General features: G+C 50.6%; 1 protein-coding gene across 1 annotated transcript in view; it reads right to left on the reverse strand.

Annotated features, from left to right (window-relative positions):
• The window catches only part of pard3ba (par-3 family cell polarity regulator beta a), a 119,923-nt gene that overhangs the window by 58,442 nt on the left and 33,764 nt on the right, over positions 1–27,717 (reverse strand). Inside the window, exons 5-16 of the mRNA XM_080493013.1 lie at positions 27,179–27,261; positions 23,117–23,203; positions 22,782–22,907; positions 20,708–21,171; positions 19,360–19,499; positions 18,983–19,111; positions 13,655–13,840; positions 11,702–11,872; positions 6,852–6,954; positions 5,733–5,883; positions 4,253–4,347; positions 1,976–2,020 (exon numbers count right to left, since the gene is read on the reverse strand). Of these exons, the coding sequence (XP_080349139.1) occupies positions 1,976–2,020; positions 4,253–4,347; positions 5,733–5,883; positions 6,852–6,954; positions 11,702–11,872; positions 13,655–13,840; positions 18,983–19,111; positions 19,360–19,499; positions 20,708–21,171; positions 22,782–22,907; positions 23,117–23,203; positions 27,179–27,261 (1,780 nt within the window). The remainder of the gene's footprint in view (positions 1–1,975; positions 2,021–4,252; positions 4,348–5,732; positions 5,884–6,851; positions 6,955–11,701; positions 11,873–13,654; positions 13,841–18,982; positions 19,112–19,359; positions 19,500–20,707; positions 21,172–22,781; positions 22,908–23,116; positions 23,204–27,178; positions 27,262–27,717) is intronic.

The raw sequence follows: 27,717 nt of genomic DNA on the forward strand, positions 1-27,717 counted from the left end.
GTCTATTTAAATGATTAAAAATACTGTGAACTGACCAGAAAACTGTTGCATTCTGGGTGTTTTTACAAAGTCTTGTCATTTATTATCTCAGCTCCGGTCTCAGGGTCGTGTCGTGTCAGAACTTTGTTTTAAGAAACATCAGTTTTCTTTGATATTTTTACCATTTGCTTGGTGATTGGCCGGACCGGAGCCTCTTGTGTCACGTTTGACACCCAGTGGTTCAGCGGTTAACTCACAATATGGTACAAGAGGAATACATGGCCGACGACAGTCCTGCTGGAGGCTCCACTGCAGTGTGTGTGTGTGTGTGTGTGTGTTGGACGGGCTCCCAGGTGTGTTGTAAGAGAAAGGGTATCTCGCTGCCAGGGGAGATGTTAAGACTCTAAAAGAGAGGAATGGAGGGATGAACGGAGGGATAACTGTCCATTACTCTCCAAGCTGTCTGCGGGGTGCATGTACACACACACACACACACACACACACACACACACACACACACACACACACACACACACTGGGAGGGTGTGACTGGTGGAGGAAGCTCGGAGGCTGGAGCTTGTTCACCATAATCACATAAAGCTGAAACAGACGCGGCTGCAGCTGAGCGGGAAAGAGAAAAGTGAAGATTACAGACGGAGAGAGACTAAAAAGAAAAAGGGGGGATCAGCCTGTTGAGAGAGAGAGAGAGAGTGAAAATAACTGAGTGATCATGAGCAGAGAATTGGATGTTGAGAGAGACGGAGGGATGAAGTTTTGGGATTGAGCGGCGGCTGAAGACGGGATGATCCTGGCAACAAAAAGCAGGAGACGGAGAATAATCAAGGGACAGGCGATTGGAAGGACGAGTGCAGGCCGAGATGAAAGCGGGGAGAGAAGAAATAGAACTCAAAGCTCCATTGAAGATGGGGGCTCTTAAAACTGGAGAGTGGAGGCAGACAGGAGGAGTGAGAGAGAGAGAGAGAGAGAGAGAGAGAGTGAGGCGGAGGAGTGCAGCGCACCTCGACCAGAGAGAAGAAGGTTTTAGCCAGATTAAAGAAGGCCTCTTAAGACCATCCCACTAATGAAATATGTCAAAGCCCATAAAGAAACACTGAGGCCACTTAGAAAGGGGGGGTGGGGGGGGGGGGGGGGGCGGGGGCAGGAAGCTGGGGAAAATCCACCGCATCAGCAAAAATGAGAAACACGCAAAAGCTCCGTCAATACGCATTAGCCCAGACGTCAACTGTGAGAGGAGATGAAAAAACGAGAAGAAAGGAGCGCTGCGGCGAAGAAATGGATCGCTTTATTTATCAGGGACCGTGAGGGCTACCGGCACTGCCAAGGAAGTCAAGCCAGCAGAGGAGGAGGAGGAGGAGGGGGAGGAAGAGGAGGGAGGAAGAGGAGGAAGGAGGGTCCAGTTGTGGGAATGCTGAGTGCGGGGGATTTGAGGTCGAGCGGAGGTACGCAGGTCGTTTGTATTCCACAGGCAACAGGCTGCTGCAGGTGTGTGTGTGTGTGTGTGTGTGTGTGTGTGTGTGTGTGTGTGTGTGTGTGTGTGTGTGTGTGTGTCTCTTGCAGCCCTTCTGAGGTGCAGAATTCCAGAGATCAGCTGGACGATGTGAGCAACATGAGGTTTATAATCCACAACCTCTAATATCTTCACATTCTTCACATCCCACGGGCTGGAAACGAGGCGAGGCAGGTGTCAAATTACTGGCATGGCAGTAAACGCTGGGCTGTTTCCAGTTAAAGATTTGTTGTTTTTTGTTTTTAAAGGCGGCACATGGCTTTCCAAAGATCAGAGCCGAGAAAATCACCACAAACTGACAGAAGAAAGAAATTCCCAAACTATTACAACATGAGTACTTCATGTTCAATACTTTCCCCGAAGTCGACGAGTCACGATCTCCAGGATTGGGCTGTTTATTCACTGTTTGTCTAAACGTTTGTTTGGTGAGGTGGATGCTGGGAGTCGGTGGCAGAGCGCCGGTCTTACCTTTCCTGGGGCCGATCAGCGAGCCCACGTTGCTCTCATCAGCCACTGAAACACACAGAGGAAATCATCAAAACACAACGTCCTCTGGTTCCTCCCGCTGCCAGAAACAAAATGAGAGAGGAAATGAAACCCAAGCAGAGCAAAGTGAGATATTGTGATGCTGAGAGAAAATGAGAACTGAAAGAAGTGAGACAATGAGAGAAATAATAAAACAACAACTGCAAACAGCCGCCGCCTCATCTGAGTAGGGCTGTGTACCGCCGGCAGTGCACCACGGGACACAATCAGGTTTTCATTACGCTGCCATTTCTCTTAAATAATCCTTTTCTTTTATTATGGGGTCAAGGGCGAGAGAGAGAGAGAGAGAGAGAGAGAGAGAGAGAGAGAGAGAGAGAGAGAGACAGAGAGAGAGAGAGAGAGAGGGACAAAGAAAAAGAGGAGAAAAGTGAGCGATGCAGCGCGACGGAGCGCCAGAGAAACACGGGAATAAAAAAAATATATAAAAAATCGTCCACAACGAATAAAAGTGAAGCGGAAATCAAAAAAAAAAAAATTCTTCTTTATAAAAACCCGGCGGCGGCGGCGGCGGCGGCGGCGGCGGCGGCGGCGGCGGCGGCGGCGGCACCAAGACACAGAAATACCTTTTGGGGAACATGTGCCAGATAAAATAAAAATTAAATCTTTCCAAAGAGAAAAGTGGCCACATGACCCTGGCAGACAATGAAAAGTCCCTTTTCTCTGTGGCGGGGAGATAAAAGTGTGACTGGCCGGCGGCCCCGGAGAACAGGAAGTCTTTAAAGTTCTACATGTTCAAGCTTCCCGCCGTGGAACCGGCGTGACGACACGACGGCGGCCGCAAAGACGGACCGCTGCTGCTGCATCTGTCCCACTGCGTCGCATCACATCCAACCAAACAAGCTTAAAGCTCTTTTAATGTTCTTTAAAAGTCTTAATGGCGTCTCATCGTCCAGACGTAATGTTTCAACGCAGTTCAGACTCGTGACGCGGCAGCAGGCAGACACGACGCTGAGTCGGCGGTTCACGCGCCTCGTGAGATTTGCTTTAATCGGACCTCGTCAACGGGCCGCTTCTCCAGCAGCGTTACCAGATCATCTCGTCCGGAGCCTCGTCCCGTCACACAAAATCCCGGCACGGAGAAGTTCACGGATGTTTCACGGACGCCCGCCGCCAGATTAGATAATCTAGGAGTTACGCTTTGTGTTTTCACGCTCCGTTCTGCTGCTTCCGGGTATTCCCGGGACGGACGACACCTGGACACGTGTCTGGACACAGAGTGAAGCTCGGGGTCGACGCCGGCGTCTCACCTCCTCCTGTCAAGTGGTGTTTAATAGGAGCTGTGTGTGTGTGTGTGTGTGTGTGTGTGTGTGTGTGTGTGTGTGTGTGTGTGTGTGTGTGTGTGTGTGTGTGTGAGCTTTATGTGTTCACAGCTACAATCTCTGTCACACACACACACACACACTTCTAACTACCTTGTTTCACTTTGGAGAGGGAAGAGATGAATAGAAGCAGAGATAACATGAAGAAAGAGGAAAAAAAAAAGAGATTGAAATGGAGGACGAGAGAAGCCGGAGAGGGGAGACTGATAGCGCTCGGTATTGGAGAGGCTTTTCAATGTGTGTGTGTGTGTGAGTGTGTGTCCGGTCCATAATGAAAGCCAATCAGCTTGGGTGGCAGAGACGTGTGCCGAGGGAAGAAAGCCAATCCTCCAACCTAATGAACCGGGATTGGAAATCAGAGAGAAGAAAGAGAGAGAGAGAGAGAGATGGAGGGAGGAGGAGGGCGGGCGCCACCAACTCCTCGGCTTTCAGGTGAGAAACAAAGAGATAAGAGAAGATGAAGGGAGCGCAGAACAAAAACAAATACAAACGACTCCCCAAAGAAAATACCAGGAGGAAGAAACAAAAAATAAGAGATGAAAAGATTGAAGGAAGAAAGAGAAGAGGGGAGCGGAGGTATAGACGGGTCAGCGCGGGTTAATGCCAGGAAATCGGTCCTCTGGTTCTCGCCTCGCACACGTAAAACACACACACACACACACACACACACACACACACACACACACACACACACACACACACACACACACACACACACACACACACACACACACACACTGGGTTTCTGAGTTCAGCAGGTCAGATCCCGTCAGGCCGAGATAACAGGAGGCGGCTTCATATCACAACAGAGAAACGTCCCGATAAGAAGCGTGTGTGTGTGTGTGTGTGTGTAGCACAGCTCCACCCCCCCCCAGCTCACCCAGGTCCATGCTCTTGGACGCTCTGTTGCGAGGGACGTTGTCGCCGTCGCTCACGAACCGGCCGTCGGCCGGGCCGGGAAGCGTCTCATAGCCGCTGCCAGGAAGGAAAGAACGGCGTGAGTCAATCGTCACACACGCACACGCACACGCACACACACACACACACACACACACACACACACACACACACACGACGGAGGGTAAACAGAAACAAACTCACACAGACAACACATCATTTAATTTCCTCCCTTCCAGATGGAATGATTCAGTAAAACAATAGTGTGCACTGTCTCCAGTGTGCTTACAGGGAAACAATGGATTCAGAGCACGCACACACACGCACACACGCACACACACACACACACACACACACACACACACACACACACACACACACACACACACACACACACACACACACACGCACGCACACACACACGCACGCACGCACGCACGCACGCACGCACGCACGCACGCACGCACGCACGCACGCACGCACGCACGCACGCACGCACGCACGCACGCACGCACGCACACACACACACACACACACACACACACACTCACACACACACACACACACACACGCACACACACACACACACCCCGCAGATTTCCAAACAGTCGTGATTTAAGACTTTCCTCTGATTACATCCATTGTACTGTTTGGGTGAGGCGTGTTTTACAGATTACATAACTCCAGTGATTTATCTGAACACGTTAAGCTCCGCCCACTCTCACTACAACTTCACTTTGACAGCCGTTTGGAGTTTCCATGTTTTCTCGCTCCTCTTGGTACCCCCTCATGTCAGTCTGTCAATCGGCTGCTTGGCTTTTCCAACCTGTACGACTAAGAACCCATCAGAAGGACAAACCTTCCCCCAAATACTCACCGATATTAATCCCTCTTAATACACAACTAATCAGAATACTTTTACATGTGACATCTTTTTTGACTTGTGACTAGAATTTTTGATGCAATTTTATCACTTTCTGCCCCAAAACAAAGGTGAACTCTATTAATAAAAGTGGTTTCTATGTATAAAACTTCAAATCAGCTCCGTTCAAAGGCCCTGTCAGACACTCGCTGAACGTTTCCCTCAACAAATGATCCTAACGACCCTGAAAGGAAGCCGCAGTTTAGAATTTATTCTATCAGAGTGATCCTGTCATCAGACTGTGCAGCGGGAAACCAACACGAGTGTCACGGCTCCTTCAAACTCACACAGAATTTACACTATTATGCTATCGCCATAATTACTTATGCATAATGCAAATAGGCTGCTGCAATTAGGCCGTATAATCTAAATATTTCATATGTGCGCTGTAATATTTGGCGTAATGACTCTTCTTTATCTCCTAACGCAGAGGGCCGTATTAAGAGCCCCATTAGAACATAATGACCGCGGCCCTCTGCGTGCTGTAATGGAGTGTGTGTGCGGCTGTGTGCGGTGTACGGTGTGTGTGTTGTGGGGGTACCGGCGTCGCGGCGGACTCATCGACGGCATCTCTCGGTATATTCCCTCCATGGTGCCGGGGGAGGGCGGCGGGGGGAAGGTCTGCTCCAGATCCTCCTCGTCGTTGCTGTAGTAAGCGTAGCTGCCGTTGGTGGCGGCGGCGGGATGCGGAGCTGAGAAGAAGAAGCACACGGGTATCAACGCCAACACACGGGAGGGGAGGACTCTTCGGTTGGTTTGACCTCGATTACCCTGGAATCTGAATTAAATCAAACATCGATCGCCGAGGAACCCGGAGCCTGATAAACACTGGAGTGGGCGAATATTTATAAGTTCTACTTTTAGACGTGGCAAAGCTCTAAATATCCTCCATTATTTAAACGAATCAGAGGCTGCACACATTTAATTAGTGAGAGAGTGAAGAATAGTCTGTCCTTTAGCTGAGGATCAATACAGAAGCAATGACTTTACCTCAAACACACACACACACACACACACACACACACACAGTAATAATCATTTCCACACATTCAAACTTCCTGGCAACTCTTCCCCCAACATTTCCATAAATTGTAAACCCACGGCATGCATCATTTCCCCACTGTAAACCCCCTTTGTGCACAAAACCGCCGCTCTTTCAAAAAAAGAAAAAAAAGAGAAGGGAAGCTGCAGTGGGATGGAGTGTGATGGAGAGCTGACAGAGTGTGTGAGTAAAGCATCTCCAGCTTCCTGCTTCCCAGGGGGTGAGGCAGAGGAGCGAGATAAAGAATGAATTTAAAACAGTTTGTTAGTCTTTCTTGTTTCTTTCCTTTTTTTTTTTTTTTTTTAACACAACATGCTGCACAATACCCGGTATGCAAATCCGGCCCACTTAGGAGCCGTTTCATCAGCGTAATGATTCCAAGGTCAGATCTTTTGCACATGAAAAGCAAGCGTGGCGCTCGGAAAAACACAGTTAATGACTCCTCTTTCTCCTGCTATAAATATGCAGAGGCGGGAGTGAAATGAGATACAAAGACGGAGCTGCAGAAGAAGACGTGGCGACGTGGTAATGCCACTCTTTAGTGTGACCTTAGAGAGACAGAACCCCCCCCGATGTCGGGAGGCTGCAGCACACACACACACACACACATCTGCTCACCACTTCTGGAGCTGCTTGAGTTCGGAGTGTTATAGCTGGCGCCGTTATAGCTGTGCTCCGAGCTGGGGGGTCTGCTGGACGCTGGGGGTCTCTGGTAGGCGTCCTGGCATGAAGAGAGGAGCGTGAGGGGTTAATGTTCTGCAGGAACGTGCAAACGGACATGGCGAAGAATCAAACGCGACCCGATGACTTGAGCTTTATCGTCCCTGTACTGCGTCCGAGGCAGGAAGCGAAGGGTCTATATGTGAGACCATGTTTTCTTACTGTCCACCATCTTTGCGTCACTGTGCACCTGGCTCTTAAAGGGACATTTACTTCTGATCTATTCAGAAACTTTCAGCTCGTCAGGCTCGAACTGGAGCCTAAACCTCACAACTAATGAGCGCCGAGGTAAAAACGCAGGAGGAGAAGTGGTGCCATACAGTTTTAACGAACGACACGCCGCCTGTGTCACTTCTTCTTTCTCTCTCCCACCGGAGAGCCATCGGCTCCACGCCACCATCACATCCCCGCGAGTTCCAGCTTCGCTTTCACACAACAAACAAAATGACAAACCAAAGCGGACAAGGAAAATAAGACGGGGCCTGTTCAAGCTTCACCAAAACCCAAAAAGTGTGAAAAGCACCCCCTGAGATGATCATCCAACTTGAATTTTCTCGTGTGCAAAAAAAATAAAAGGAAAAAAAGAATCACAGTTGAATCAGTCGGAGGATTTTTGCATCAATTGTGATTCACCTCAGAGAACGAGCACGGGGGGATAAACAAACCACCACAAAATATTCTGAATTATTATATTTTTGAAGCAGGTTTGTCCACCAGAAGACGTGTTTCATCTCGGATATCAAACTCTTTGATATCTACTCGATGCAGGTTTGTGTTTGGGGGTAAATTTGGGAACGTTTTGAGACTTTCTACGTCTAAAATACTGACAGACGTTGACGCAGATACATTTTCAGATATGCTTATAACAAAAACAAGCTTCTCTTTATGTGATAATTACGATAATCCTGAGAGCACTGACAGGCATGTTATTGAACAGCCATGCAGCACTACAAAGGACCCCCCCAACCCCCCCACTGTGCTGATGGGAATCAGAGCTGCAGGATAAAAGAAGCTTCCTCTGGTCACACACACACACACACACACACACACACACACACACACACACACACACACACACACACACACACACACACACACACACACACACACACACACACACACACACACACACACACACACACACACACACACACACACACACACACACACACACACACACACACACACACACACACACACACACACACACACACACACACACACACACACCCTTGTTTAGGTGTAAGGAAGAAGCGGTTCTTAGCAGGAGCTTATAATAATGGAAGGTAGCCTCCTGATATCAAAGCGGCGAGCGAGGTGTATCCGCAGCGAGTATCCGTGGTGAGCGGGGTGTATCCACGGCGGGCGTGGTGTATCCACGGCGGGCGTGCGCTCCCCGGGGGATCATTAGCCGCCGCCGCCGCCACGCGTCTTAATATGTCACCACATCACAGCTGTCAATCACTTTGAGCCCATATATTTGTGTCACATGAATCTGCAAAGTTCTGACAGGCTTGCCGCATGTGTCACTGACACATAAATCCCATCACAGCCCCCCCCCCCCTCCTGCCCCCCCTCCCTCATCCATTCATCCATCCATCCCGGCCTCCAGTTTGCCGGAGGCTTTAGAAGCAGCCTGGCAGACAGGCAGTCAGATATCTTAATCCCACAACAATAAGTAAACAGGGGGTGTGATGGTGGTGGCGGTGGTGGTGTTGGGGGGTGTGTGTGTGTGTGTGTGGGGGGGGGGGGATCTATGCAGCCAGTCTTACCTACAGCTGCACACAAAAGGCTTGTGAGAGGCTTAACTCTGCCTCGGCTTCACGTGTCACCAGCCTCACGAGGAAGTGACTGACCTGCTGCACTGGTCAAGCTGCTTCTGGTGACCATTTCTTCATCTTACTCTAAAGATCACCTCCTCGCTGTTCAGATTTGTTCATTAAGAAGCCACAACACGGTGAAAAATGTCAAATTAGCGTCCCGAAGGCCTGAGAAGCAGCCGAACATGAAGCAGTTAATCATCAGGATGAATGAATGACGGACAAACATCAACTTAAATCTCTCCAACAAACATTTGATTCCAAATTGAACATAAAAACTCTACATCCCATGGAAGCTATGAGCTCATCCTGAATTTCATGGCAGCTGCAGCTCCCCAAACAGTTGGGATGGGGGGGGTTAAGCATCATCTGATCACTTAACAGATCTGCTGTTTTGTTGCCTCGTCTCAACTTCACTGAGGAGCATCTCTGCTCTTCTCCTCTTCCAGGTCCAGATGACACGATTCAATCTGCTCTGAGACGAATCCTCGACAGAGTAATGAGAATATGACCCGACTCTGATGTTTGACTTCCATTCCTGCTGAACCGTGTTCACAGGTTCGATCCACTGAAACAGTAATTCTTTGATTTGAGGAGGTGATAATTTGTGACCAGATGGGAATCAGGTGCAGACAGAGAGGCTGGAGATAAGAGGAGCAGGACCACGCAGATATGGACTGATCTCTGAACTGTGCTTGATGGTAGGATAAAGATGCGCACACACACACACACACACTAGATGAGATGTAAATGCCACAATGAGCAGGTCAGCGATAATCAACCCCGAGGCACTCCCGTGTTCCGCCTCTCCTCGGTGCACCACCGCCGAGCTTCTGCTTCACTCCAACTCCTCGTTAAGCTTCTCAAATCATCGCCGCAGGTTCAACAGAGTTCAGCAAGACAAAGACACAAAAGGCGTCTTGGCGGCGTTAATATCTCGCTCATCAGCGTGCCCATCCAGGAAGTGGTGACTTGTGGCGTGACTCTGATTGAAACGCCGCTCAGCCACTTACCACCAGGGATTAAACTCAATCTGCCGCCACCAGAACTGCAGCGCTTCTGCACGACGGCACTCCCAACAAAAAACCGGGCAAAAATAAGTAAAGGTTAATGCGTCGCGTGACGTTTTAACACGTTTATCACGACTGGAAGACGCGAGCGAGTTCACAGCAGCGCTCATGAATAATTCTGCTCCCGTGACGATTTTCATTAGATGTTCTTGAAATGCGTTCATTATTCCATATGTGATGTGGAGAGGGCCACTCACAGGGCTAATTTTACATTTCTGATAAGCTGGCACGCGTTTTTTTATTTTTTTATAAGACTCGTCTTCACTGGTGTGAAGAGGCGCTGAAGAGGAAGAGAAAAGAGAAACTGAGGCAAAACCAAGTAGAGAAGCAGGAGAAGCAGCTGAAAAGCCAAGAGAAGAAGTGAGACAGGCATGCAGGAGCTTTCACATCAGCTTTATTTCACAGAGGAAGCAGGCAGGTGAGGCAGGGAGGCAAGAGTACACACTTTTAAATAAAACCAGAAGGAAAAGTTACAGAAAAACAAGCAGGAGAGAATCACAGGTTCAGGCTGGAGGAAGAAAGTTTCACTGGTGTGACGGAGCAGAGGAGGATTTAGCCGTTCACTTTAGTGGAGTCATTTTTAAAAAGCATTAACAGTTAGTGATGCTGGCAGAGAGAAAGCTCTCAGTGGGATTAATAAGCTTCCAGAGCACCGATCAGGAGAAACGTACTCCGTTAACATCAGGAGCAAAAAGAGAAACTGTAGAAATATTAAAAAATCTAGGAATTCAAAAAACTTTAGAAATGGAGTGTTTTTTCCTGAGAATTTTTAGCTTCTGATTATTTGATTTTTGTCGATTTCGACAAAGAAGAAATGTAATTCGCACTTCTGGGTCGCACACACACACACACATACACACATACACACGCACACACGCACACACACACACGGTCAGAGGCCCCAGTGTTGCCTGGTCAGAGCGCGATCGTGTAAATAGTTGTGCGCCTCTGCGTACGTGTGTGTGTGCCTGCTGGTGTGAATCCTGCCGCTGTGCGGCGGCGCCGGCGGCTCCCCGTACATCTGCCCCGCCATCGCTCGGATGTTTTCTGTGTAACTGCGTGTGTGTCTGGACTGCGCGTTGTCGAGCGTGCGCCGGCCGGTGTGGCTGTGCGCGTATCTGCACTCGTTTAAGTTTCCCTCTGTGCGTCTGTTTAAGCTGCCCGTCGTCTGGCTGTTGGAGGCGAAGCCAAACTTGTAGCCGGCAGCGGCGGCGGCGGCGGCGGCGGGCCGGTCCTCGCTGCAGCCGAGCGAGTACGCGCCACGCCGGTCCCTCCGGGCCAACCCGTAGGTGTACCGGGTGTGCGTCTGCAGCGGCTCGGACGCTCGCCTCCTCAGCATGGGGAGGAGCGAGGAGGAGCGGCGAGGCGGCGGCGGCTGCCGGGGGCGGCAGGCGGCGCCTGCTTGTACCTGATTGCTGGGTTGGCGGGCGGCCGGGACGCTCGCAGCCGAGGTGGGAGGACTGACCGTCTGCAGGAAGACGAGAGGATCGAACACTTCACAACAGTTTAAATCAGCTTTGGCACGATTCTCTGGAGGACGGATCCTCGCTGGAGAAACCACGCAGCCTGAAACGCTCCCGCCATCGGAGCAGGAATTATACAGATCAGTGATTCTGCCGTCAAACGTGCAGAAACGACTCGCGGTGTGAGAGATCTGTCAACGTACTGCGGGCTGAGCCAAGACTCCATAATGCATAAGCTTCCCTGAATGTTTCATGGCACCAATTTCATCAAAACCAAACTCAGAGAATCCATGAATTTTAACTCGTCGCCCCACATCCACACAAATGTAAGATTTTAAACATCATTAAAAGCGTTTCTATATTTGGAGGAAACAGGCTCAGTGTTGTTCTGGTACCTGTTGGCCCAGTCTGGGCGCTCGCAGCACCACCAGCTGGATGGTTCCTCTGGCGTTGCCCTCCGAGGACATGGAGCGCCGCAGCGTCTCCATGGCCGTGTGGTTGGAGCGGCCCAGCAGAGACTCGCCGTTCACCGCGATCAGCTGGTCGTTCACGTTCAAGCGGCCGTCCTGCGGAGAGAGGGAGTCGGGTTAAAGGTCATCGACGGGAAACAGACGCTCTGCAGACAGACACCAGACGTCCATCGGCTACCGTGAGGCGAGTAACGCTTCATTGATTAACTAATGAAAGAATGAAAGACGGCAGTTCACACCATTTCTGTTAATGTCACTACGTATGTCAACAACATAAAAAGAGAGGAAACCAAGTGTTTCATAAAGTAAGACACAAGGCTGCTGGACAGCAATATTAGAGGAGGGAGGGAGAGAGAGAGAGAGAGAGAGAGAGAGAGAGATAGTGGGAGCGAGAAAGTAGAAAATGGAAGAAGAGGGAAGGCAAGGAAATTGTGGAGTTAGCAATCTAGTGAGAGTAGGAGAGCCATGATAAATACATAGAGCAGCTAATGGAAAAGCCTCCGTGGGCACTAAATCACTTCTAAGTGTTTTAAATAGCAGCTTCTTGTGGAGAGGCAACGCAGAATAGTGCCCTGGAGAGAGAGAGAGAGAGAGAGAGGGAGAGAGAGAAAGAGAGAGAGGGAGAGAGGGGGAGGGAGAGAGAGAGAGGGAGAGAGAGGGATCAAATAAGGCTAAAAGAAGGATAAAAAGAGGGATGAAGAGACTTTGACACTGGTTGAGTGTGTGGAGTCGTGACAGATTCATCACGGTCAGCTCTGACCTTTGACTCCGCCTCATTAACCAGGCACCGTCTGGGTTGACCCCAGATGCATGCTGGGAGAACACCAGGGCTTTCTCCGAGGTAGTCATTTAAAATTTATGTTTATGCTAAACATCGCCGGGCGTCTGTGATACTCCAGATTAATTTCTGCATGTAATTTTAATTAGTTTGAGTCGCTCATGTGACGGGATGAAGTCAAAGATTGTTTTTTTTTTTTTTTAATTGACAGCCATAGAAACTCTTATGAATATAGGGTACCCCCCCTCCCTTTCATGCCTGCTGTATGTGTCAGGGGGGGGGTTAGCCCTCCGTCATTAACATGCATCGTCGGCGCCGACACGCCGTTCATTGTGTCACGTCGAGTGTCTCCACTTTTCAATTTTATTTTTCTCCTCTCTTTCCAGCCCTCCATTGTGCGGCGGCTGATTCTCTCGCTCCCTGGCTGCTGTCGGTCTCCGCTCCGTCTCCCCAGGTCTTATCTCGTCTCCGAGACTCGTCCCTCAGATCTTACCGGGCCGTTCTGTCAGAGCCGGTATCCCACACCGACCGTTTATCTACAACGCCACACTCGTCTCTGCGCCTCCTTGTCGTACCGAGCCGATCGGAGGGCGGCGGCGAGGCTCAACATGTCGGGGGGGTGGGGGGCTCGAGGCCAAGTGGAGGAATCTCCAAAGTGCTGAAATGTTTTTCTTCCCGACGTGCTCACAACTTGAAGTGAGCACTGGGCTGCAGAGATAAGACTGCAGCGACGCGCCTGTGACGAGGCCACTCGGGGTCAACGGGGGTCAGAGGTCAAGGGAAGCAAAGAGGGAGAGGCTTGAGCCTGAGAGGAAGACGGGAAATGAGAAAGGACGAGAGCAGAGAGAGGAATGGAAGGAGGCAATAAAACTAGAACAACTGAACCAATAAGTAAGGAAATGATGCTGTGGTCAAATTACAAGGCTCAGCACATGTGAGGGATGAAGAGAGTTCCTGCTTGTGCTCAAACCTCACTGTCATATCAAACCTTCGACCTTACTATGTCTGAGAAACAAGCATTTCTCTCTGGGATTTATACAGTATTTCTATTCTACTGAAGTGATTCAGAGGTAAAACAGTGAGTTAAACGTCTGTCCTACCTTGTACGCGGCCCCGCCGTGGATGATGGACTTGATGAAGATGCCCAGGTCCTCGCCGGTCTCCCTGGACTTGTTCCCCTTCAGGCTGACCCCCAGGCCGGCAGAGCCCGACTCGTTGAGCGGGATCTCGTACATCAGCTGCTCACGGCCGTCCTCCAGCACCAGGCTGCCGCCGTCCTCCCCTTTCTGATGGCGGGAACAGAGACAGGCCGGCCGGTTAAAAACGAATGCACACTTTACATAATGACCCCGGTGTGAGATGACGCTGATGATGACGAGCTCAGAGCAGCATATCGAACTGACCCCGGCGATAAAGACGGTTCCTACAGTGAGGCGGTTCCGTTCAACGGCAACAGCCCAAGGGGGGGGGTTAAAGAGACACGTGGAAGGAGAAGGACCACAGGGATGAAACAGGGAGGAAGACGACAGGAGTGGGAGAGTCGTGTCCTGGAAGGAGAGATGAAGGAGCGGCGAGGGAGAAGAAGAGAGGTTATTCCATTTGGAGATGAAAGGCGCAGACGGAGAGCGAGCCGTTTCTAAAGAAAACATAATAACCCTTTCATACCCCCTCCAGGAGCGCGGGGTGGGGGTGTGGGGGTGTGTGTGGGGGGGGCGCAGCATTTAAAAGTAATAACCCATCCCTGAGGTATACCCAGGTCTTCTCTCACTCTTTACATTTCACCATAATCTCTCAATCTCTCAGTGCATCTCCCCCTTTCTGTCGCTGCTCTGCCCCCCCCCCCCCACCCACCAAAGCGCACCCACCCACCCGGCGTCTGGTGTGAGAGAAATGACCACGGTGATGCTCAGACCTTAAAGAATGAGCAGAGAGAGAAAGAAGGAGGTAAGAGAGGCAACAAAAGAAGAACACCTGCCATTATGAGCTGGAAGAACGGAGCAGGAGAGAAGAAATGCCAGGTTCAGTCACCCGGGGAAAGGAGGGCCTATGGTGGGTGGGTGGGGGTGGGGGGGTGGGGGGGGGTTCTTTGAGAGCAGGGATGGAAGGTTAAGAGGGGTTGTGTGAGTGTGAGTGTGTGACGTGTTCGCACATCTTATCTTTTTTTCAACAATCCTTCTCGTCTCGCTGTGAAAGAACCTCAGAGGTTCAAAACCACAAAGACAACAGAGGCTCCGGTTCCCCTCCGACGCATTAAAGTGAGGGAACGTCAAAGAGAATTTTACAGGAATCTGCATGTACATTATGGCGGCCATACCACTTGTCACGGCGGCGGAGATGTGAGGCTACGCACTGGGATTGCTGGGGCCTTACATCAGGCGCCTTGCCCTTCAAGGAGTCGGGGAACACTTTCCTCCGCAGCACGCTGCCGCCGCAATCGAATGAGTCCTCCAGTGTGTGTGTGTGTGTGTGTGTGTGTGTGTGTGTGTCTGTGTGTGTGTGTGTGTGTTCTGAGGCCTTGGGAACCTGGAGGAGCAGCAGCACATTGGATCCATGGTTCCGTCCGACCCAAGTGCCTCTTCATCACACAGCGGCTTGTCCTCCTCAACGACTGACATCATGACGTGACCTCGGTTCCAGCTTTCACAGCAGTGACTCCGGCCTGGACGGAAGAGCCTGCCTGAACTGGGGGGTTGCCGGTTTGAATCCAGGGCCCACAGTGGCTGCTTCGGTGCCACGAGTCTTTATTTATTACGATGAAAAATTCATGCTTTTTTCTTCTTGCAGCACCGTCAACAAGCGACGGTGTAACAGTAATTACTGTCAGCCAGGAATCCCCTGTCAGTCCAGAAGTGTGATGAAAGCTATTGAGAGCGTCGTTACATCCTGTGGGAGGGAAGCTGGATGGGCTGCAGCTTCGTGGAAAAAATGCTCAAGAGTAAATGGACTTGTTTGTATAAAGCTTGTACACAAACACACACGTTCACACACTAATGGTGGCGACTGCCATGCAAGGTGCTGGGGTTCAGTGTCTTTCTCATTCAGCTTGATGGCATGGGATTAAAGTTTAAACACTCGTCAGGCGCAGGTGGTGGAGATATTTAAAAATCCTCCAAGCCGCCGCACTGAAATGTTCTAAAACGGGGATTTTTACATGAAGCTAAGGTGACTGGTTCCTTTATTCTCCGCAGGTTCCAGATGACTGTCTATTCTTCCCTCAGCTCCACGGCGTGATAATGACGAGCTAAATGAAGCGAGAGCTGTCCTTCAAAAGTCAGCGAGTCTATTTCCTACTTCAGTGTAATTTGAGAATATTCAGTCGAGGCTTATTTTTATCAACAAGGCGTTTTTCGGAGCGCCGTTACTCAAAACCAGAGGACTTACAAAGACAATCTGCCACTTCCTGCTTGAGAGACACTTGAGAGGCGTCGGGTGGCAACCTGGGAGGTTTGAAATACTTCAGTGATGAAGCTGCAGCGACACGCGAGGTGAAGGTGGCCAAATCAGAGGAGAGAGACGAGACGCGGGGAGCTATTACGAAGAGCAGCATGTTTATTTATGGTATCTGGCTGCTGATTTGCATCTATTGCATGTATTTACACAACCAAGTGAATCTCAGCGGTGGTCCAAACACACACACACTCTCAGATATCTCACTAATGCCCTTTCCTTGGAGCGAGCTGCATCCTCGGGGCAACTGAGACCCCTTGGCTCCAGTCTGCGACCCCCTCCCCACCCCCACCCCCCACTGTTGGCCCTCAGCAATGGCTCTTTAACAAGCTTTTAGCCGGGGGAAAGACCACCCTCTTCAACACCCAAATGAGCAGACAAAAAGGAGCCTTTTCCCTCCCCGGGGTGGGTGGCGATGGGGGGTGGGGGGGGGGCAGCGATTACACACAGAGCCTTTTGTTGCTGAGGATTTCTAAATGGGGGGTTTCAAAGCAGGGGGGATTAGCGGTGAGAGCGACATTCAATTAAGATGAGATCTCGCCGCGCTCGGCGGCGGCGACGGAGCTGCCAATTAATCGCCTTAATGTCTGGCTCTTCGCAGCTTTACACCTTTACCTCGCAATGGGGGGGGGGGGGGGGGGGGGGGGGAACTAAAGTGAGCGACTGAAGGGGAACTCGGGGTGGGAGAAAGTAAACAGACGACACGGAGGACTGATTCTCTGCTGGACGACTCCTCTTCCTGCGAGCTGGCGGAGGCAGCGGGTCACCATGTGCAGACTGACCCTCCATCCTGTAATAACTCTGCTACAGACACACTTTCTCACACACACACACTAACACACACACCAAAATCAAAAAAAATTAAATAATTCTAATCTGCACCCGAAACAAAAACGAGGCCCTGTGAAGTAATGAGAGCGGCGGGCGGAAGAGACACAGAAATGCTGACAGGAATGAAAGTGTGATTAGAAGTTATCACTTTTTAATTACTTAGAGAGAGGGTGCAGGAGACGGGCTGGAAAATCACCGTCTTTTTGTATCCTGATAATGAGGCTTTATTGTTATTCTCTTGACTGAAAGGAGAGCGGTCTGCCTCCACAGAACCACACCAAACATCAATGTCTCTCTATTGAAACTAATCAATCGCCTTCTCTAGAAGTCCACTTTACTTGTATGCGGGAGATAAAAAGGACGATCTGAGAGCTGGAGGACAGAAAATGAATCCTGCAGCCCGGCAGCAGAAGTGAAGACAGTCTGTCCTCTCTCTCCATGGCTTGTTTCAGGTTTTAAAAAGTGTGTTGCTCCGACCAGCCAATCAGAAATCAAACCCTATATAGTGTCATCGGGGGTTTAGCCAATCCCAATCAAGGTAGGCCCTCCCTTTGACTCCTCCCACAATCAGGCAGCTCTGCTCTGGCACATGGCACCACGAGAGGAAGTACTTCCTCCTCTTCCCAGGATGGGCATGTGTGGGCGGAGCCAGTCCAGCTCACACAGACACAGCAGATTCTGAATGCAGCTCCTATGATCCAATATTCAAATGGAGGAAAATCAAGGAGAAGAAATAAACTTTGAATAGGAGAGCGTCATCCTGCCGAGGCCGGGCGTGAGCTCGTTTATTTTGGTGTCAGCTACTGTCAGACTTTGGATTCATAATTATTTTGGATACAAAACAAACCGCTGTGAGCACTAATCTCCTCTTTCATCTCAGTGTGCAGCGGTGACAGTGATAATGAAGTGTGTGTCGTATATGGAAGAACTCTGAACACACGCGGACAAAACACCTTCAGCGAGAACTTTGGGTTGTCGGTTGGTTTACACAGAAGGAAATGGCAGTCTCCTGTGTGTGTGTGTGTGTGTGTGTGTGTGTGTGTGTGTGTGTGTGTGTGTGTAGTGTTTAGTGTTTAGGGGACATCAAAACGTCCTTTGAGCTGGAGGACTGTGCTGTAGATAAGGGCCAGATCTCAGGGGGCAACAACAACTTCAACAGCCGCGATAGAGAGACAGGAGCGAAGGCTCTCTCTTACCCCCCCCCATCACTACCCACCCCCCTCTTTAAGTCTCTCTCTAAAGCACAAATACAAGCAAGTGTTAGATGAAGACTGTAGAGGCTCTTCAAAGTGTGCTTGTTATGCCAAGACTGCCGGGCCATTAATGAGGGCAAACTATTTTCGGAAGCAGTAACTTAGCTGTTTAAAGGCGTGCCGAGCTGTGTGTGTGTGTGTGTGTGAGTGTGTGAGTGTGTGTGTGTGTGTGTGTCTCAGCCCTCATGTTCGAGGTTTTTTATCAAGTCCTCGGTGTTTAGGCGGTCGCTGAGGGTGTGAATATGCGTCGTTCACTACAAAGCATGTCTTTCTCGCGGCGCTTTGAAGAGAAGAAGAGGGAATAACGTGAACGACCACAGAGGACGGAAGAAAGACAACAGAGGTGCGCCGGCGAAAACATCATTTACCGAGTGAGTGACTTCCAAAGAGCAGCCTTGTTGCGCGCGTGTGTGTGTGTGTGTGTGTGAGTGTGTGTGTGTGTGTGTGTGTATGTGTGTGTGTGTGTGTGTGTGTGTGTATTGATGAGATGTGGCTCCCCCGCGAGGTGCAGTCAGCCTGTGTTAGCCTCACGGCCTAGACTCCGTCTCGTGACCCCTGCCGCAGGTAAATGGTCACTTACCACCGGCGGCATGTCGACAGGGCCCCTCTCATGCTTTCCTGCGGGGCCCCGCCGCCGCTGTGTGTGCGACTTCCTCTGGCATCACTGTGTCAACAAAGCAGAGCGGCGACAGGAAGGCCGGAGCGTGCTCGCACTGCGTTTGTGAGCGTGCGGTGCAAGAGGGCATCGGAATGAAGAGGTTCCTCTTCTTTGAGGGGAAAGCGGACACAATGTGAAGAGGAAGTTTGAAGAGGAGAGGCGGGGATGAAGAGGGGCACTAACCCGTCCCTGACAGCCGAGAAAGACCCAGGAGTGTTTGTGTGTTCTGGCTCGCTCACCAGCTCCCGGGGCAGGAAGATGTCCTCCTGGCGTGCGACCACCACCGACACGTTCTCGCCCTGCTTGGTGCTGCGCAGCATGGCCACCAGCTCCTCCTGGCTGCGGCCCGTCATGTCCACTCCGTTCACCTGCACCCGGAAACACAAACACGGGGGTGGATTAAGTCTACGGGCTGCGTGCCGCTAACACGAATCACGTCAGAACAGTCGACTTGTGTCTACTATCCCGGATTTATCCAGGTTACAGTCGTCTGGGCTGAAGCCTATCCCATCTAGCCTGGTGTCGGCGGTGTGTTACTCCGTCTGCCCAGCAGGGGGGGCACACACATCCACCTGCCTCGATTACACCTCCTCTCAGTGGCTCAGGTGACTCTTACCTCCAGGATGCGGTCTCCAGGCTGCAGGCGGCCATCTTTGATTGCAGCGCCGCGCTGCAGGATGTTCTTGACGAGGATGGGTCCAGGCCCGTTGCCGGAGGAGTCCCTGGTGACCACGGTGAAGCCCAGACCCTCAGCGCCTGCGGGAGCAGAGAGGCTGGAGTCACGTTGCACCGCGGGGACGTTCAAGCCCCGAAAAAACAAGACTTAATTATGACTTTTCAACTTCTTTTAATTGAATTCCCCCTGGTCTCTCTGCTGTCCTCCCTCTCCTCTCCTGTCCTGTCCTGCTGAAGCCGATCGCTGCTTTTAGCATCATCCTCCACATTAACTACTGTTAAGTGTCTGTTTTCCTCTGGGGGCTGGTTGCCTGGCTCAGGGCTTCTCTCAGAGCCGGATTAGACAGACTCTGCCTTTAATTTCACGTGTGAGCAGGCCGAGCGGTGGCTGATGGGGGGGGGGGGGGGGGGGGGGGGGCTGAGAGAGAGAGAGAGAGAGAAGAACCTGAGAGATATCATTCCCTTCTCTAAGATTTTACTGTTGCTTGTGAGCCTACATTTACTTTCTATGTGTATTCATTTACAAGTGTGTGTGTGTGTGTGTGTGTGTGTGTGTGTGTGTGTGTGTGTGTGTGTGTTTTGAGACCACACACCCATACACACACTTGCATGCATGAGCCATCAATCCCCAGAGCCTCCACCCTCTCCCTTTTTCACAGCCTCACAAGCCCCAAGCCATGAGTGAAATGTGCCACGCTCTGTGTGTGTGTGTGTGTGTGTGGGTGTGTATGTGTGTGTGTGTGTGTGTGTGTGCGGGGGGGGGAGTTTGGCAAAGCCGCCGTGGCGCACTAAAGGCGGTGAGCGATGCTATCTGGTCGGCGAGCTAAGCCCCTGCCTGCCCTACATTAGCGCACCTTAAACCTCGCCGCCTGTCAATCACGGGAGAGAAAGAGTCTGTTGCCGGGGGAGACGGTGTTAAAAACCCCATAATATCCTCGGCTCTGATCTTGCGTCAGGTGAAAGGGATAGAGGGAGACGGGGAAGAGAAAGAAAAAGACTCAAACAAAAAGCAGGATGGAGGGAAGAGGCGGAGAGGAAGATGTGAGGTGAAGACAGGAAGTGAACTGTGTTTTAAGATCAAATTGAACAAGTCCTCGTGTTCCATCGGTTCTTCTCTCTGGTGTGTGTGTGTGTGTGTGTGTGTGTGTGTGTGTGTGTGTGTGTGTGTGTGTGTGTGTGTGTGTGTGTGTGTGTGTGTGTGTGTGTGTACACCATCTTTATCATCAAGAGACACGAGTGAGTCAGTCTGAGCTACGACCCAACAGGATGACACGTGATAAATCGTTCACCTTTCTTCAGGTCGATCTTCATCTTCTTGCCGCCTTTCTTGGTGGCCAGGTTTGCCAGAGCAGCCAGAACCGGGTTCTTGCTGTCCGGCTGGTTCTGGCTGCTGCTGGTGAGGATGGGAGAGGAGCGGGCGTCGCCTGCAGGATCATTGGGAGAAGATCTGTCGATGGCGCCGGGTCCAGACCGGGGGTCTGCTGGGGGGGCCTCCTGCAGGACCGGCTCGGGGGTCCTGGCTCCGGAGCCCGGTCGGACCACTTCCGGTCTGGACCCGACTTTGGGTTCAGGCTGCAGGTCGAGTTGAGCCCGGGTCAGCAGGGGACTCTTGGTCCTGGCGTTGGGATCTTTGAGGTCGCTGGTGAAGAGCTGGCCGATCACGCTCTTCTCGTAGCGCGACTTGTTGGCGGCAGGAAGAACCTCGAGTCGCACCGAGGAAGAGCCCATCGCCTGGCGAAACACCTCCTGAGACCTGAGCAAAGATTAGACAGACCATCAGTTTAAGGTTTTTGGCACCGACAGAAGAAGACATCTGGGGGAGAACATCATGTCTCCTCCAAATGTAGAACAATCTGATCAGTCTATCCTGAGCCAATCTGCTCGCTGGAGCGCCGCTAAACTGTAAACCAGCTAGAGCGGCCACCGCACTCCAGCAGCACACAGGCGGAGAACACAGGCAATTGGAAAGCCGGAGGATGAGGCGGGCGAATGAGGCTTGTGCGTCGTTAATGGAGCCGTATTTCAGCTTGGATCAAGAACAGAGCGACTCCTCCAGCTGGTTTGGGACACGGCGGTCCCCGTCAGATGGAGCGACCTTACAGCGAGCGCCGACTGGAGCTTTATTAGACCGCCATCAGCAAAACAGCCACACTAAACAGACCCACAGACGGCGGGGAGGCAGTTAAATGGACCTATTCAGCTGCAGAGGGGATGAAGGGGCCGGAGAGAGAACGGGGACAGGAGTCTGCGAGGAGGAGAGCGAGAGACAGAAGAAATTCACTTTATGGAGAGGAGATGTGTTGCAGAGATAGGATGGCACAGACTGTGGAGGATCTGTGTGGCTGATAGAGGAAGCAGAGTGAGTGACAGGTGGGGTATCTCCACAGTGCAGCGACGTGACGGGGAGAGTGGGCGGATGCACAGCAGACAATCGGACACTTCGGCTCGTGGCCATTTTGCACTGGTTTCACCAAAAACTGTTCCAGGTTTGACATTACTTTTTTTTTTTTTTGATTTTCTGGTGCATAATTGCAAAGATGAACAAAGTTGTCATCTCAACAATATCTGTGTGTTGTGATGTAAAAGTTAGAAAACGATTTCATTGGTTTGTGATGGAATGTCTCGCAGTACCGCTCTGTGCCACAAGATGGTGTCGTGAGTCACCTAAGCATGATTACAAAGTCATAGATCCCTGCTCACTAATAATGATAATAATGATGTCTAATAACATCTAAAGCAACTGCTAATGCTCTATAAACTCACGCAGAGAACAATCGAGGAGAAATAACCCTGTTTGAACAATTAACCCTTTCAATACATGACGGAATGAATTCATCCTGACATATACAATTCTCAATAAAATGAGATATTTCTACATCTTTTTCCAAAAAAGTAATTCAGAGGGAAGGTGTAGAGATGTTCTCTCACACAACCAATGTGGTTTGTTAGGATTTGCATGTAAAAACTGAAAACAAGGCCGTGTCAGAAGAAAACTGCAGCGCAGCCGATCCCATATGGTTTCCCCCAGAGACACTGCGATCCTGCCTCCTGCGATTCTAACTGATTAAAAGTGAAAGTTTCAGGAGTTAAAGCATTACATGTTGAGCCTCAATACTTAAATTGCCCGATTGTTTCACAGGAACATTGTCTGTTTTCATATTTAATGAGGTTTTCTTTTTAAAAGGTCGCACAAAATTCTGACCTGGAAAAACACTTTTCTAAAGTATTCCTGTTCTATTGGCAGTTTTCTGTTCGTTGTTTCCACAGCAGATCCCGTGTCTCCTGCATCCTCCCTCACCGACGCCACATTGAGATCTGGAAAATGATCTTAAACCCTGGATTCACATCCATATTTGCACTCACTGTGCAAAGGTCTTGTCCTGCAGCGGCACGTCGTTGATCTGGACGATGCACTCGTCCTCCTGGAAGAGCTTCTCTCTCTTGGAGCGACTGTTGGCCTCGATGCCTTTAATATGGAGGCCCAGGGTTCTTGCAACACACACACACACAGCAGAGTCAACATGAATCCACCGAGGTAAACACGTATATGATTACACACCAACACTTGAACCTTTTCTGCATCTTTATGAGTCAACATTGCCATCTGCCTTTTCCTCACGACTGTGTGGCTGATTGAAGTGCATGTGGCAGCAGGAGGACGGAGAGTGTGTTTGCTCAGTGTGTGTGTGTGTGCTTACCGTCCACTCAGGGACGAGCAGTATGGGACCACGTGGATGCCCAGCGGCCCCCGGTCAGCGGGGATTTCAACCGACCTCGTCATGGTTCTGCCAACAAAATAAATACACAGTTGATGACATGAATATTCAAAACATTTCTGTGAGAGCTTCTCAAACGACATCCTCATGTTCCTCTCGGCTGCACCGAAAGCAGATGATGTGTGTGTGTGTGTGTGTGTGTGTGTGTGTGTGTGTGTGTGTGTGTGTGTGTGTGTGTGTGTGTGTGTGTGTGTGTGTGTGTGTGTGTGTGTGTGTGTGTGTGTGTATGTATGTGTGTGTGTGAGACTGGGACGCAGGTGTCTACTTCACCTCTTATCTACCTGCGTCTCAACTAGCCAATCGAGCTGGTGGACAAAAGAAGAGCAGGGCAGATAAAAGAGGCAGATGGAGGCGCCGATAGAGATGAAACAGAATGAGCTTCTCTAATAATCTGTGAGCAGCCCTGAACTGTGGCTTTACCAGCAGATAAACAAGGACAATCCTGCTGGATGATAAGCGGGGGAGAGGCTGCTGGCGGCGAGACGACCGGCCGCTGGAGGACGATCACAGCAGACCTCTGGCTGATTGCTTTATGGATCGTGTCTGTGAAGCCAGCCATGTTCTATTATACATGCAACCAAATATCAACCGCACGCACACGGACAAATGATCCTTCAGCTTGGACGTAGAGAGGAACGATACGCTTCAGGAAAACCTGAAGAAAAATGTGTCCTTAAATTGCAGTTCTGTGTTTCGAAGGTCTTCCACAAGAATGCTTGGACACACATCCGGGACGAGATCGAACCGCTGAACCTCGGGATTGGACAACGATCTGCTTTACCGCTGAGGAACAGCTCGACACGCGTCAACACGGACAAACAACAAGCTGAGTGAGGCACTCGGGCGTCGCTCCGCGATAAGCAGCAGCAGTGAAAACATGAACACGCAGTTCTGAACTAAAGCCGACGTCCTCCTCCAGGAGTTTTCATCCCGGAGGCTGAAGCCGACCGGTGACGCTGCTCGTCTTTCCACTTGGATTATTCCGTCACTGCGGGTCCGAGTCGCCCCGGGGGTCCCGAGTCATCAGGCGACAGACGGGAGGAGAAGCAGCAGCTCGCCGCTCTGCAGTGCCGCACCAGACGATTGAAAGTGATGCAAGCTGCAGCATCAAGAAGTTCTGCAGGTTTGAAATCTGGAGAAAAGAACCTTCCCTTTCAGCATCGTCATCCTCTTCTCCTTCATCCTTTCAACTGCAGGACAGAGGAAAATGATCCAAAAAGACGACGCGCAGTCGGAGGCCGATAACACTGAGGGTGTGTGTGTGTGGGTTTTTGTTTTCCCGCCGCGACGCAACCAAAGTACAGTGACGACTCGTCTTTGGGACGAGTTCATGAAAAGAAAACAAGTTCAAGGTTTATGTGCTTCACACGCCAACCCAAGGACTCGCTGGGATCATTATCCACCGCTGCTCTGTCACTGTCACCAGGCTCTCGTTAACCTCTGCCAGGGTCACACACGTACTGTACACACACACACACACACACACACACACACACACACACACACACACACACACACACACACACACACACACATCCAATTTGCATTCTTATTGCTGCGCCTATTGCACGCTCACCAACACCATCAGTCACATTCCTCCAAATTGAAAATTCACAGATACACACATGCATCACATTTACATCTATTAGAGAATACAGTTACATCTAAATTACATGAAACCATCGAGTCAACACACACACACACACACACACACACACACACACACACACACACACACACACACACACACACACACACACACACACACACACACACACACACACACACACACACGCACGCACGCACACACACACACACAGTCCTCTGGATGTGGGCGGGACGTACACATAAAACACACAGGTAGAAAATTACTAGTGAATGATGTATAGCCATGTGCAACACACACACACACACACACACACACACACACACACACACATAAAAAACAAACAGCGGCACAAACAAGCTCATCAGAGGCAACTGTAGCTTGTTAGCGCCTCACGCTAATATGCAGAATAGCTCCGCTCACCCATTTCAGCATCTCACTGACACAAACAAACAAACACAGCGGTTCCGTGGGGGTGGGGGAGTGGGGGAGTGGGGGGGTGGGGGGGGCAGTGGGACGGATGAAAAGAGCAACGAGGAGCGAGACAGATGGAGCTCCCACTCTTGGTTGACTTCCTCTACATCAACGGAGGCCGAGCGCTGAACAAAGTGGCGGCCCGGCCTCCTGAAAACGTGCCCCCGCTCGCTCACCGCCGTTTCTTCCACTGCCAACCATCTGTTACCATGGCAAACTACGCGTGAGCGCCGAGCCCCCGTTGCATCACGGCGCTGTCAAGACACCACTGTACTGTGAAACGCTGAAGAATCACCATCTGTCGCCGCAGCCGCGGCCGCGGCGCCGACTCTCTGAGGAGTTATTCTTAAAAAGAACTCTTTTCCTCAAGTTATCCGCCGCCGTCTCTCGCTGGACGGCTCAGGTGAAGGAGTCTGACGGAGCGTTTAACTGGCTGGCGGCGTCCTGGAGAAAGACCAAGACGCCCGTCGGGTCATCGACTCTCCGGCTCCAACGGGTCGGTTTCTGCTGAGTCTGCAGAAATGTTTGCATCTTAAACAGCAAAACTATAATCAACGTCACTCTGAGCTCCGTCAACACATGACATCGTGATGTCATGTTGCACTATCGTGTGTCGTGTTGTGTCGTGTTGTGTCGTGTTGTGTCGTGTTGTGTCGTGTTGTGTTGTGCCATATCTTGTTGTATTATGTGACTGTACCTTATTTTAATCTGGGCCATTGTGCGATAGGTTACGTTACATCATTGTACGTTATGTTATTTTTGATTTTACATCATGTTATGTCACAACATTATATGACATGTTATATCATCTTACTGTATGAAGTTTTTGTCACATTGTGTCGTTGCTTGTCATCTTCCATCATGTTATGTTCCCTTATATTTCCCTCTAAGTGTCATGACATGCCATTATACCTTATCTTAAGCTCTGTTAGTTCTTTTCCTTTTTCCCTCCTGAATGTGGAGGAAATCCACGGAGCAGAACCTTGAGAGAGGCAACGATGGAAACTCTTGATTGGTCTATCTGACTTTTTACCCCCAAACTTTCTCAAACGCAGACCTTTAATCAGCAGCCACTGGAGTTGCTGCACAGCTTTCAGTCGACACGCTTCAAAAGGGTTAGGAAGGGGAAGTAAAGACGTCAATTTGAAGCGGCTGGGCAGGAATGTGAGGATGAACTGTGCAGCTGGAGATTAGTGTTTACTGAGGCTCTGGTCAAGATAAGAAATTCAATATCAGGACTTTCTGCTAATAACTGACATTTTTAATCCCACTGTGGACGCTGATGTTTGTTTTCATCTAATTGTCTTCTAAATCAATCTTTCCTGTTGATGATGCGACGTGACACACAAGGTTCAGTGAAACGCCGACGACGTCCCGGATCCGCATGGCGAAGCCGAGTTAAGCGTCCTCGGGCCGCGATGTGAAATCACTTTGGTGAAATTAAAGAAGAATGTGGATTATTTGCTGTTAAATTCAAAGTGTAGCCCGGGGTGGAACACGTCCCCGTGCCTGAATCATCTGGACTGGAGAACACAGCTGTGTCGCTGCGCTCCGGGATGATTCCACGACTACAAATCTGAAATTAGACACTTTTATTCTCTCACGTCTTAACGTCTGTTCTAATGAAGCAGGGATGTGAGGGAAACTGCTGGAAGATCCACCCTCAACTTCTAGTGGAAAGTCACCTCAAGTGTCCAGGAAACAACAAGTACATCAACACACACACACACACGTATCCATACACACACACACACACACACCGGTGTTTAATCCCGGCAGTTTGTCAGGCTGTCAGACAAAGACTTGAATATTAATCCCAGCCTCCATCTGTCTGCCGCCATGAGAACCATCATAATACACTGAAACACACCTGCGCACACACACACACACACACACACACCTACCTGAAGTTGACCTGGCTCATCTTCTCAGAGTTCTGCCCGTCAGACAGTCGGTCATAAGCTCCTTTCAGTTCATCGCTGATATCCTGGAGAGAAACAACCACAGTAGTTGGAGAGAGAGAGAGAGAGAATCGTTCTACCTTCACACACACTCGGCAAACAGACGTCGGTATCAGACGGCATCGGGAGGCCCCTTCGCCAATTAGCCGCCCGATCCGCCGCCGCCGCCGTCAATCACCTTTCCCCGAGAGTGACAAGAGGATCGCCGCCGGACGCCGAGCTCCCGCCGCCACTCGCCCACGTCCCGTCCTTCACTCTGTGGATGTTTCTATCTATCTACCCCTCCCTCCCCCTTCTTCCCCCTTCCTCCCCCTCCCTCCATCCCGGCCCCGTGTCAGCCAAGGCTCTATTTAAAAAAATAAAAAAAAATCAACAACCTCGGGGCAAACGAGTAAAGAGACAAAGACAAGCAGGGAGAGAGGAACCGAGTCCTCAAACTGTTGCGACGGACGCCGTGGAGGGGCGGCGATCGGGAGATTGCC

This window comes from Lipophrys pholis, assembly GCF_963383615.2.
Source record: "Lipophrys pholis genome assembly, chromosome: 23".
Classification (NCBI taxonomy): Eukaryota; Metazoa; Chordata; class Actinopteri; order Blenniiformes; family Blenniidae; genus Lipophrys; species Lipophrys pholis.